The following is a 13,904-nucleotide window of genomic DNA, read 5'->3' as shown; positions in this document are numbered from 1 at the left end:
CATCTTGACCACCAAAGTCCATTTGATGTCACAAAGCTGTCCATATCCTCTCCTGTTGTCCTGGTTTACAGTGGTTTACAGAAGAGGATGTCTTCTTTAATTGACCCCCCATAAATGTAATGGAAATATACCAGATGTGCCTACCTATGCTGTTCACAGCACGTGAACAGGTAATGTTTATGTACAATGAATGACACAGAAGGAAGCTCACCCAACTCCATATAGCTAGCAATAACAATTTTATTTTAGAAAATATCGGAGGATTTCATAACATTTTCATTATGTACAAATGTACATATTGTTAATACAGGCTTTTTTATGTGATATTGTATGAATTTCAAATGGCCTTTAAATATTGAATTTGGATAATTAAGTAACCCAAAAAAGGCAGCAAGACAAGAAAGGCAACCATCCCATTTTAGAGAAGCAATACCATTTCCAGAATAAACTGAATGGTTCTCATAATTCTAAGTCTCTGTTATGTCAATGTTTCTTAAAAAGTTGCACCTACATGCATTAATGCTTCAATGATTTTATAAAAACATAAACTCAGGGCCTCGGGGCCTCCTGAGTGGTTCTAAGTCACTGTAACGCGGTGCTAGAGGCGTCACTACAGACCCGGGTTCGATCCCGGGCTGTATCACAACCGGCCATGATCGGGAGTCCCATAGGGTGGCGCACAATTGGCCAAGCGTCGTCCGGGTTAGGGTAGGGTTTGGCTGGGGGGCTTTACTTGGCTCATCGCACTCTAGCAATTCCTTGTGGCGGGCCGGGCACCTGCAGGCTGACCTTGGTCTTCAGTTGAATGGTGGTTTAGCGGGTCATGTTTCGGAGAACACATGACTTGACCTTCGCCTACCGAGCCTGTTGGGGAGTTGCAGCAATGAGACAAGATCGAAATTGGGGAGAAAAAGGGGTTAAAACACAGTTGGAAAAAAACATTTGAACAAATATACAGAAACTCAACTAATTATATGGTAAACATTTGTGAAAGTGCTACAAATGCTAATATGCTTACCGGTAATTTGACTTTGTACAGGTGAATGATAAATAGGCACGAAATTCTACAGGTGAGCGTGTGCAGGACATGGGTATCTCGTCGCCCAAACTACCGTGTGATGGGCGGGTCTAAAAGACATTTAACACATTTTTTTTTACTGGAGATCAGAAGTGTCTGGTGAGAGAGAAAGGTAGGTTGATGTTGCCAAGATCAGAGTAGTACAGAAGGTGTATAATGCTGAGGCAGTGAAGACCCCAAATGATTACTACTATATATTTTTTTAGGAACTCAGTTGGGGTCTCAACTTACTGTTGGTAGTTAAAATAGAATAATACACAAGGTGCAAGTTCAAAATTTGGTTGTGCTTCAGCAGTTTTTCTCTTGTGTTGTCAGTCACTGACAGTCCCTAAATTAGTCATGTCAGCTAGCAATATTTAGACTTGTAAGTTAGTCTAGCCAGTTATCTAAGCTTGTAGTAATTGTGGCCGAATACGGACCGGGCAACCTGACCTCCAGGCGGCCCCCAGTGAATTTGTTAGTCATTCTTACTCAGATGTAATTAACATGGCATAGTCATGGCAAAATGTGTAGAATTGAAGGAAATTAATTTAAAAAAAAATGTCTCTCCACCCCATGGAAAATTGGGTAGAATGGCAGGAAATGTAACTTTACAACTGCAAACATTTATTTCTGCCCCATGGCAAAATGAATAGAATTGCAGAACATTTGTTATAACATTGCAAAATGTTCTGCCTTCCTCATGGCAAAATGTGTAGAACTGCAGGAAACTTGCTTTAGAACAGCAAAAATGTATCTCTGCCCCATGGCAAAATGAGTAGAATTGCATGGATTTGTTTTATAACATTTCCAAATGTTCTATCTGCCCATGGCAGAATCGCAACAAAATCTATGATCTCTGAGATCATGCTGAAATAACATGCATTTTAGTAAGGTTGGCTTCTTAGCGTTTATAGCCATGGTTATCAACTGTACCGCAGAAATGGAACGTAAAATCATAGAAAATAGATGTTGTGGTGGCAGTTACAGAGAAGTACTGCAGAGTGCTTACAAGGTGTGTCGAACGATAGTGTCCTGTCCTCCCAGGCTGCCAGCCTTGTGTAGGATCAGATAGGACCAAGTAGTGGAATAGTGGTGAGGTTTTAATGGCTGTAGCGTTCGTTGGTAGGCAATTCTTCTTCCCTTTTTCCCGTCCTTTTCCCCTTCCCTTTTGTGCCACAAAGCGCAATGAATTCACACTCCAGATCCCGGTTTCCCAAAAACATCTTAAGGCTAAGTTCATCGTTAGAACCTTTGTAGGAGCATCGTTAAATCTCCGAGCTGTTTCCCAAAACCACCGTTATTAATGTTGTACTTGAAAACGCTAGTAAACCTAATCTAATGCCTGCCCCTAGGGATGGGCAAAAATTAGAAAACACAATTACAAAATACAGGCACAAAATACCATAAAGATCAATGTATTGACTTAAAATACACGCCTTTTGTATTTTAAAATATAAAAATACATTTGCATGTAGCCAGCCCGAACATCAACAACATTCTCAGTAAAGGTTAAGTCTGCTAAATGACCAAAATACAAATGTGTATATGTGAAAATGAACATACCAAAAATAAACGGCAAAGCACAAAGGGTTATTGGCCTTGTTTCGGGGCAGAGCTCATCAGAGTAATATTCAGCATGCTTTGCAATTGTTCATTTTTACACTGAACAAAAATATAAACGTAAAATCTTGGTCCCATGTTTTATGAGCTGAAATAAAATATCTCAGAAATCTTCCATAGGCACCAAAAGCTTATTTCTCTCAAATTGTTTGCAAAAAATGTGTTTATATCCCTTTTAGCAATTCTCCTTTGCCAAGATCATCCACTTTCCAGGTGTGGCATATCAAGAAGCTGATTAAACAGCATGATCATTACACAGGTGCACCTTGTGCTGGGGGGACAATAAAAGGCCACTCTAAAATGTGCAGTTTTGTCACACAACACAATGCCACAGATGTCTTAAGTTTTGAGGGAGCGTGCAATTGGCATGCTGAATGCAGGGATGTCCACCAGAGTTTGCCAGATAATTAAATGTCAATTGCTCTACCATAAGCCGCCTCCAAGTCGTTTTAGAGAATTTGGCAGTACGTACAACCGGCCTCACAACCACAGACCATGTGTATGGCGTTGTGCTGACAGAGCGCCCCATGGTGGCGTTTGGGTTATGATATGGGCAAGCATAAGCTATGGACATTTAAAGATGGCAATTTGAATGCACAGAGCGACTGTGCTATTCATGTTTCAGCATGATAATGCATGGCCCCATGTCACAAGAATATGTACACAATTCCTGGAAGTGGAAAATGTCAGTTCTTCCATGGCCTGTATACTCACCAGACATGTCACCCATTGAGCATATTTGGTATGCTCTGGCTCAACAAACAAAAAATGGTATAGAAAAGTATTTAGTATTTTGAAAATTCGTATTACAGTATTTTGAAAATGGAAAATACAAGATGAAGTGTAGTTCAAACCAGTGTCAAACTACAAAATATCCAGAAGTAATTAAAATACGTATTTCAAATACAAGTATCAGAAATATTGCCCATCTCTGGCTGCCTCAGACCACTGGTAGAACAGCTAACTGGGTCGTTAGATGCTTTTTTTGCCCTCCAATGTCATTTATACACAGAAGATCTCCAATAAACAAATAATCACATGGTTTATGCGCCTCTCTGTTAACACAGATAACTTCAGAACAAAGTTGACTACAAACACAATTGAACCAAACAAGAGACATAAAAAATGCTTCAAATTAAAACCCGAGATGACTGAAATAAATAATAAATACAGTAGGCAATAGGCCTTTTTCAATCATATTGAAATACATTTAATGTTCAACCAACTGAGTATTTTACTACTTGTATAGGTTACTGTCTGTAATTTGTCTCAATATATTTCATGTGTAGCCTAAAAAGTGCAATAAAAAGGGCAATGATGTGCCAAATCTTGATTTAGTGCATTATTATAGTGGGTGTAAGCATTATAATATTTGCAGCCATAGGTGATATCTTTCTAGCAGCTGATCCTTCGTTATTTTTGTGGAATAATTCTAATGCTAAACTAAGATTTGAATGGAGAAAGCTGATACGAGAGCAGCGGTGTTTTTGGAAAATAGGGTGCTTGCCACAGGGCAGCTGTAACAGCAGTGTCGCCAGCGATAAGGATAGCAGACTGCACAAAAAATAACGAATATTGGTAGCCATCTAGATGTTACCGTGATACAGTCTACTCAATAGGGAGAATATGAATGGCAACAACACCGGGACACAGTGTCCTCCTTAGTTGTCACAACCCTGTGCCAAAACACTCGTAAACCTAAATTCAGGAAACCTAAATTCCGGGCACAGAAAAGTATGCAGAAACACAGGGCTAGATAAAAGGAGTAGATTAATAGGGCCACGCCAATACCATAGGTGGCACTCTAAGCACCTTTTAAGTTGGTTGCGATCGGCCAATACAAATTTGAAGAAGAAGAAGAAATAGCCCTCACCTACCTGTTACATGCATTCATGCTCCGTACACTGCGCGCAAGGACAACTTTATCCCTATCTTGATTGAAAGTGGAACATAGAATAAATAATGTGCAGATATAGTTAAGGGCAAAATTAATGTTGGTTTGACATCGACACAGAAGATGCATGTTTTGGACACTCCATAAAAGTGCCTTCGAAGGTGAGAGATAACATACTTCTTCTATATAGCCTACTGTACAGTAATAGCTCATTGCGATGATGTAACGTTAACTGGCTTAGTGTAAATCGAACGTTGGTTACCGACTGGATTTAAATCTGTTTCCATGTGAAAGGACATTGGTGGACAAGACAACTACTGTTGCTATGGTACTTTTTACCCCCTCCAATTGAGGCTTTCTTTCTTGTCTTTCAGATTGTTTATAGCAACGACATGACTACAGCAACAGGTGTTTGTTTGAGTTTATTTGATTAATGCATTAGTAACATGCACATTGGCAGCCAGTGGATTTCCTTGTCAGCCTTGTAACGTTATTTATGGAGCCTATCAAATGTGCACATGTGTGCCTACCGACATAACAAGCTTCTCATAATATCGCATTGGTTGTCTTGAATATCATAACCAGAGGGGTGACACTGGGACTTTCATATAGTGTGTGTGTGTGTGTGTGTGTGTGTGTGTGTGTGTGTGTGTGTGTGTGTGTGTGTGTGTGTGTGTGTGTGTGTGTGTGTGTGTGTGTGTGTGTGTGTGTGTGTGTGTGTGTGTGTGTGTGTGTGAGTGATGCATGCATCTGTAATGTATCAGTGTGTGTGCACGTGATCTGTATGTCTGTGTTTTTGTGTCATGTTTTCCATTCTCCTTTAGGGGGGGCCTATGTGTGTCAGTGAGATTCGGCCTCGTCTGTGTGTGTTTTGTGTGTAGCACGTAAAGTGTGTATCTTCCACCTGTATCCAATACACATCTGTTCAAAACAGCAGATCTGATTTTAGATGGAAGCTGACAGCTCTATTGGCTGTATCTTAAGGGGGGGTCCAACTCCTTTACCTCAGACCAGTACTTGATGCTCTTCCTTCCTTGCTCTCTTCCAGTCTTGGTATCCATCCCTGCTGTATCATTCCCTGTGGCTGACCTCTCTGCTCCAGCATGTCTCGAGTGTCCTCCACCCCCAGGTACAGCCCCAGCTCCAACCCCCTGGGCTACTATAGTACTTATGAGCCCAACATGAGCTACCCCCGTAGGGGATCAGAGCTTCTTCACCTCCCGTTCCCATCTTCCATGTACGCCATCTCCACCTCCAGGAACCTGGGCCTCATCAGCCCCAGCCACAACCACAGAGGGCCAGAGAGGGGGAGAGCCCAGCTACCCCTCCCCAGGATCGAGGTCCCCCAGGCAAGTCGGCGCAGTGAAAGCTTCAGCCGAGCCCTGGGGGCCACCAACAAATGGCGGCCGGTTGGTGTTAATACGCTCCCCAATGGGGGTAGTAGGGGTCTCTCGCCGACTCGTCCGGCGTACCTTATGATGTCCACCTCGCCCTTGTCCCGCCGGCATCGCTTGATCAGCCAGTCGACCCTCACCCAGGACCTGGCCTCCATGGGGCTGTCTGACCAGCAGCCCTGCCCTGCCATCAGAGGACTGAGTCCAGCCAGAGCTGACTACTATAGCTTTCCCTACTGGGTCTCTGAGGTGAGTTAGTGGGACGGAAGTACTGTACATACTCTATGCATAGTTCTATACATAGTTCTATGCATAGTTGAATGGTGGGTGAAGGAGAGTGAGTGAGACATACTGACACCATTATTCGTAAAAATAAAATGTTATGTACTGTGAGAGGCTGAGATGATCTGTAGTTGATTCATAGATAGACTCAGCAATATGACGTACAGTTGAAGTCGGAAGTTTACATACACCTTAGCCAAATACATTTAAACTCAGTTTTTCACAATTACTGACATTTAATCCTAAAAATTCCCTGTCTTAGGTCAGTTAGGATCACCACTTTATTTTAAGAATGTGAAAGGTCAGAATAGTAGAGAGATGGATTTATTTCAGATTTTATTGCTTTATTCTGCTTTTATTTCTTTCATCACATTCCCAGTGGGTCAGAAGTTTACATACACTCAATTAGTATTTGGTAGCATTGCCTTTAAATTGTTTAACTTGGGTCAAATGTTTTTGGTAGCCTTCCACAAGCTTCCAACAATAAGTTGTGTGAATTTTGGTCCATTCCTCCTGACAGAGCTGGTGTAATTGAGTCAGGTTTGTAGGCCTCCTTGCTCGCACACACTTTTTCAGTTCTGCCCACAAATTTTCTATGGGATTGAGGTCAGGACTTTGTGATGGCCACTCCAATACCTTGACTTTGTTGTCCTTAAGCTATTTTGCCACAACTTTGGAAGTATGCTTGGGGTCATTGTCCATTTGGAAGACCCATTTGCGACCAAGCTTTAACTTGAGATATTGCTTCAATATATCCACATAATTTTCCTCCCTCATGATACCATCTATTTTGTGAAGTGCACCAGTCCCTCCTGCAGCAAAGCACCCCCACAACATGATGCTGCCACCCCTGTGCTTCACGGTTGGGATGATGTTCTTCGGCTTGCAAGCCTCCCCCTTTTTCCTCCAAACATAATGATGGTCAAACAGTTCTATTTTCATTTCATCAGACCAGAGGACATTTCTCCAAAAAGTACGATCTTTGTCACCATGTGCAGTTGCAAACCATAGTCTGGCTTTTTTATGGCGGTTTTGGAGCAGTGGCTACCACGCTGTGACCCACTGGAATTGTGATACAGTGAATTATAAGTGAAATAATCTGTCTGTAAACAATTGTTGGAAAAATGACTTGTGTCCTGCACAAAGTAGATGTCCTAACTGACTTGCCAAAACTATAGTTTGTTAACAAGACATTTGTGGAGTGGTTGAAAAACGAGTTTTAATGACTCCAACCTAAGTGTACGTAAACTTCCGACTTCAACTGTATATTCCAAAAGTAAACAGCAATAGTGGGTCAATTTCTACAACAACTACGAGTGTGGACGCACAAGGCTCATCTTCAGCTGTTTTGGTTCTGTGACAGCGTGAAGTAAACCTTTGTACATGCACAGATACTATGTGTGACTGAAAAGTCTTGCATCTCACTCATCTCAATATCTGCTGTGCTGCTCGTGTCAATGTGATTTAGCTGAGTTTACATTTAAAGGTGCACATCAGCTGCAGATAAAGATAGCTATATGACTTGGATGTTCCATGGTGGCATTGGTTACATAGCTTTGCTTGCCAGGCCTCTGGGGCCGTGTCTTAACTTGACAGTGCATGCAGATGTAGTATTCTGATCGTAGTTATGTTCAAGGAATTCCGAACATGTCATGCGTCTACACCTATATTTAAATGTGTCCACAGTGTGTCCGGATTCCCTATTCCTGCGCTTTATTCAAATGCCAGGCTAAATATGATAATAACACAACAGCAACTGATGACAGTAGCTAACTAGCCAGCTAACCTCTGTAGCTAGCAAGCAATGCTAAAGTGATTGCAAACTGGTTAGCATAACTCTAGCCAATCAAACATTTTTTTCCCGAAATATTAGCCAGCTGGCTAGCATTTGAGGCCAGCAAACACATTCCTCACACACTAGGAATGTATTTCTTCTAACGTTAGAATGAAAAGATAGCCTAGTGATTAGAGTGTTGGACTAGTAACCGGAAGGTTGCAAGATCGAATCCCTGAGCTGACAAGGTCAAAATCTGCCATTCTGCCCCTGAACAAGGCAGTTAACCCACTGTTCCTAATCATTGAAAATAAGAATTTGTTCTTAACTGACTTGCTTAGTTAAATAAAGGTGCCTCTCGGTCCCAAAACACAAGTTTTCTGGAGACTTGTGGGAGGAGTCCTGATGACATCGCCCACTGTATGCGCTTTCGGTAACATGATTGCGTCCAGACTGAGGAGAAATCCGCACACAGTGCATCCCTGACCACCTTCTGAAGTGGTCAGCCAGATCTGAACACAATCAGACCACAGTGACTTTTGTGTATCTAGACCTGTCTTTTCAATGTGGTCTTCGTATTCTGATAGCAGAAGTCGCATGTAAGTGTCAAGTGTAGACACGACCTGGGCTCTCAAGACACAGGGCAGGTGGTAAAAGCACACAAGGACATTGAGGTGAAATAATTTAGGTATTTGTTCAATACTCACTGTAGACCACTTGATGGCATCCTTGCCTATGTCCAACAGAGAGGGCAAAGGAATACTATCTTTGACAATATAGTACCAAAATGGTAGAGACTAGAGAGCACTGAACAACTTGAAACCTTCACACAAAACTTTCATTGACACAAACGTAATACTTAGAGTTATGTGCATGTGCGCATGTCTCTCAAGTTAGGATTCAACCCTGCATTCTAAGAAACAGCAGGTTTTGATGACTGTTCAGACGCACATTTAAAAATCTCCTGAAAATAATTACAGTTGCATTTTTATTCACCGCACTGTCAGCAATTGTTCTCCCAGTGCGACCTGGGGCGGTGCCACTACTATGAGAATGACAACAAGACTGAGATCCATATGTAGGCATTCAGCCTCTGCCATAACCAAACCCACTTATTAGTCATCATAGATTGTATTTATTCAGGGTTTTATACAGCCTTTTCAATGTTTCAGTGAAATGAGTTGTGACCTTTATGTCCTAAATCAGTTTATTTGGTTTCAAATAATAAATAAAAAAAAATGGAATGGAGGACTGGCCTTATTCATAGTAGTGATGAGGGGGAAAAATCTATAGTTACATCGGGATATTATCTTTGATGATATATTTTATTGTTTTGACAATATTGCAATATTTTTTTCCTTCATAGCTTTATCTTTTTTTGAAAGATAAATCCTAAATGCAAAAAAAAAACCACTAATGTAAAAGGTGGAAGAAGCCAAACCACAAAATAAGGTGTGTCTACATCATTGGTTATTGAGTGTATGTTGTTTGTTATGACAGTTTGTTTCTCAGTATCATCATCCTAGATGAGAGTAGACTTATGACTATCCATATCTTCTGAGTGGCGAATGTGAGTCATGTAGCCTGCTCTACTGATGTTCTGTCTTGTTTGTTTGCCAGGGTGATGATGCCTCATCTAGCAATAGTATGGGAGGTTTCCCTAGAAGGACTTTTCCCGCAGAGGCTTCCATGGCATCATGGTTATATCCTGAATGACACCCTATTCCCTATATAGCGCACTATTCACCAGAGCTCTGGACAAAATAAGTGCACTAGGGGTGCCATTTGAGATACAGACCATGTGATGTATTGGGTAATATCAGGAATATTAGTAATGACTTTGGTGTTCTTTCTCTCAGATGTGAGCAGAGAGAGAGTGGGTGTGATATTTCAGAGTGTGTGCCTGTGGGTGAGAATGTACAGTGCCTTGCGAAAGTATTCGGCCCCCTTGAACTTTGCGACCTTTTGCCACATTTCAGGCTTCAAACATAAAGATATAAAACTGTATTTTTTTGTGAAGAATCAACAACAAGTGGGACACAATCATGAAGTGGAACGACATTTATTGGATATTTCAAACTTTTTTAACAAATCAAAGACTGAAAAATTGGGCGTGCAAAATTATTCAGCCCCCTTAAGTTAATACTTTGTAGCGCCACCTTTTTCTGCGATTACAGCTGTAAGTCGCTTGGGGTATGTCTCTATCAGTTTTGCACATCGAGAGACTGACATTTTTTCCCATTCCTCCTTGCAAAACAGCTCGAGCTCAGTGAGGTTGGATGGAGAGCATTTGTGAACAGCAGTTTTCAGTTCTTTCCACAGATTCTCGATTGGATTCAGGTCTGGACTTTGACTTGGCCATTCTAACACCTGGATATGTTTATTTTTGAACCATTCCATTGTAGATTTTGCTTTATGTTTTGGATCATTGTCTTGTTGGAAGACAAATCTCCGTCCCAGTCTCAGGTCTTTTGCAGACTCCATCAGGTTTTCTTCCAGAATGGTCCTGTATTTGGCTCCATCCATCTTCCCATCCCTGTCCCTGCTGAAGAAAAGCAGGCCCAAACCATGATGCTGCCACCACCATGTTTGACAGTGGGGATGGTGTGTTCAGCTGTGTTGCTTTTACGCCAAACATAACGTTTTGCATTGTTGCCAAAAAGTTCAATTTTGGTTTCATCTGACCAGAGCACCTTCTTCCACATGTTTGGTGTGTCTCCCAGGTGGCTTGTGGCAAACTTTAAACGACACTTTTTATGGATATCTTTAAGAAATGGCTTTCTTCTTGCCACTCTTCCATAAAGGCCAGATTTGTGCAATATATGACTGATTGTTGTCCTATGGACAGAGTCTCCCACCTCAGCTGTAGATCTCTGCAGTTCATCCAGAGTGATCATGGGCCTCTTGGCTGCATCTCTGATCAGTCTTCTCCTTGTATGAGCTGAAAGTTTAGAGGGACGGCCAGGTCTTGGTAGATTTGCAGTGGTCTGATACTCCTTCCATTTCAATATTATCGCTTGCACAGTGCTCCTTGGGATGTTTAAAGCTTGGGAAATATTTTTGTATCCAAATCCGGCTTTAAACTTCTTCACAACAGTATCTCGGACCTGCCTGGTGTGTTCCTTGTTCTTCATGATGCTCTCTGCGCTTTTAACGGACCTCTGAGACTATCACAGTGCAGGTGCATTTATACGGAGACTTGATTACACACAGGTGGATTGTATTTATCATCATTAGTCATTTAGGTCAACATTGGATCATTCAGAGATCCTCACTGAACTTCTGGAGAGAGTTTGCTGCACTGAAAGTAAAGGGGCTGAATAATTTTGCACGCCCAATTTTTCAGTTTTTGATTTGTTAAAAAAATTTGAAATATCCAATAAATGTCGTTCCACTTCATGATTGTGTCCCACTTGTTGTTGATTCTTCACAAAACAATACAGTTTTATATCTTTATGTTTGAAGCCTGAAATGTGGCAAAAGGTCGCAAAGTTCAAGGGGGCCGAATACTTTCGCAAGGCACTGTATATTCAATTCTGTGAATGTATTCTAATGTATATGTAGGTTTGTTTGTGTCAATATTATTGTGTGTAAGTTTGCATTTCAGTTTTATGGCTTGCATAACACGTGCACTACCGGTCAAAAGTTTTAGAACACCTACTCATTTATGTTTTTTTTCTTTATTTGACTATTTTCTACATTGTAGAGTAACAGTGAAGACATCAAATCTATGAAATAACACATGGAATCATGTAGTAACAAAAAAAGTGTTAAATAAATCTAAATATATTTTACTTCTTCAAAGTAGCCACCCTTTGCCTTGATGACAGCTTTGCACACTCTTGGCATTCTCATAACCAGCTTCATTCCAGCTTCCTGGAATGTATTTCAATTAACAACTGTGCCTTCTTAAAAGTTAAATTGTGGAATTTCTTTCCTTCTTAATGTGTTTGAGCCAATCAGTTGTGTTGTGACAATGTTGGGGGGTATACAGAAGATAGCCCTATTTAGTAAAATACCATATTATGGCAAGAACAGCTCAAATAAGCAAAGAGAAACAATAGTCCATCATTACTTTAAGACATGAAGGTCAGTCAACGTGGAAGTTGCAAAAACCATCAAGCGCTATGATGAAACTGGCTCTCATGATGACAGTCACAGGAATGGAAGACCCAAGTTCATTAGAGTTACCAACCTCAGAAATTGCAGGCCAAATAAATGCTTCATGGAGATGAAGTAACAGACACATCTCAACATCAACTGTTCAGAGGAGACTGTGTGAAATCAGGCCTTCGTGGTCGAATTGCTGCAAAGAAACCACTGCTAAAGGACACCAATAATAAGAAGAGACTTGCTTGGGCCAAGAAACATGAGCAATGGACGTTAGACCAGTGGAAATTTCATTTGTCATTTGGTCTGGAGTCCAAATCTGAGATTTTTGGTTCCAACCGCCGTGTCTTTGTGAGACACAGTGTGGGTGAATGGATGATCTCTGCATGTGGATTTCCCACTGTGAAGCATGAAGGAGGTGTTATGATGTAGGGCTGCTTTGCTGGTGACACTGTTGGTGATTTATTTAGAATTCAAGGTACACTTAACCAGCATGGCTACCACAGCATTCTGCAGCAATACGCCATCCCGTCTGGTTTGGGCTTAGTGGGACTATCATTTGTTTTTCAACAGGATAATGACCCAACACACCTCCAGGCGGTGTAAGGGCTATTTTACCAAGAAGGAGAGTGATGGAGTGCTGCATCAGATGACTTGGCCTCCACAATCCCCCGACCTCAACCAAATTGAGATGGTTTGGGATGAATCGGACTGCAGAGTGAAGGAAAAGCAGCCACCAAGTGCTCAGCATATGTGGGAACTCCTTCAAGGCTATTGGAAAAGCATTCCAGGTGAAGCTGGTTGAGAGAATGCCAAGAGTGTGCAAAGCTGTCATCAAGGCAAAGGGTGACTATTTGAAGAATCTCAAATATAATGCCATATGTGCTATTTCATAGTTTTGATGTCTTCACTATTATTCTACAATGTAGAAAATAGAAAAAATAAAGAAAAACCCTTGAGTGAGTAGGTGTTCTAAAACTTTTAAACGGTAGTGTATGTGTGGTCAATTTAATTGTTTTTAATTCATTTCTGTAATGTTTCTGATTTTACAGCCATTTTTGGAAACCTTTATTAATAATAAGACACATCCTAGCGTTACTGTTTCCAGAGACACCGCTCCTCTTCCTTTTCTTTCACTGAGAAGTACTGAGACCATGGGCATGTTCATTAGGCACCAAATAGAAGAAACAGACTGAAATGAACTGTGGGCACTCCTTGGACTTGTCCAATGAGAGAGGCTTATTTTCATTTACATTCTAAAACGTTTTCAATTGTTTGCCCTAATGAATACGACCCAGGATTCTGTAAGTAATGTAATTGTCCCCAAAATAAATAGTTTCTATGCTAACGTATAACAGAAATCTATTCAGTTCCCACTGCTGGCTCTAAAATATCCTTGTTAAATTGATCTTGAATGGAACTCTGCCATTTGAGTCTTTTAGCTTTCCTTACCCAGACAGCTCTTTCCTGGAGTGACACAGTGATTGTGGAATGCGGTCAGGTTTAAACTGTCCTGGTATAGTATATTGGCGAGGTGAGGTGACATCGGGAGGGAGAGAACCGGCGTGTTCAATTGTGTGCCTTGAATAACAACCAGGTTTATCCAGTGTGTGTGTGTGTGTGTGTGTGTGTGTGTGTGTGTGTGTGTGTGTGTGTGTGTGTGTGTGTGTGTGTGAGATCAAGGACATCTCACTTACGACAGATGTCATCTACCATCCAATCATAACCTGATTCATCATCAAAGTACATGATGGAGTTACGTGGCATTGG

The 13,904-nt window shown here is 41.2% G+C and overlaps 2 protein-coding genes across 2 annotated transcripts in view; both read left to right on the top strand.

Annotated features, from left to right (window-relative positions):
* The window catches only part of LOC139423260 (tectorin alpha), a 54,384-nt gene extending 48,406 nt beyond the window's left edge, over positions 1-5,978 (top strand). Inside the window, exon 24 of the mRNA XM_071175070.1 lies at positions 5,623-5,978. Within this exon, the coding sequence (XP_071031171.1) occupies positions 5,623-5,759 (137 nt within the window). The 3' untranslated portion in view covers positions 5,760-5,978. The remainder of the gene's footprint in view (positions 1-5,622) is intronic.
* A 41-nt stretch (positions 5,979-6,019) lies between these two features.
* LOC139423242 (ubiquitin carboxyl-terminal hydrolase 2-like) overlaps positions 6,020-13,904 on the top strand; it is a 45,748-nt gene continuing 37,863 nt past the window's right edge. The window contains exon 1 of the mRNA XM_071175043.1: positions 6,020-6,217. Within this exon, the coding sequence (XP_071031144.1) occupies positions 6,050-6,217 (168 nt within the window). The 5' untranslated portion in view covers positions 6,020-6,049. The remainder of the gene's footprint in view (positions 6,218-13,904) is intronic.

Source organism: Oncorhynchus clarkii, chromosome 12 (genome assembly GCF_045791955.1).
Source record: "Oncorhynchus clarkii lewisi isolate Uvic-CL-2024 chromosome 12, UVic_Ocla_1.0, whole genome shotgun sequence".
Taxonomy (NCBI): Eukaryota; Metazoa; Chordata; class Actinopteri; order Salmoniformes; family Salmonidae; genus Oncorhynchus; species Oncorhynchus clarkii.
The sequence above is the reverse complement of the archived record's forward strand: the minus strand, read 5'-3'. Positions and strand labels throughout refer to the sequence as shown.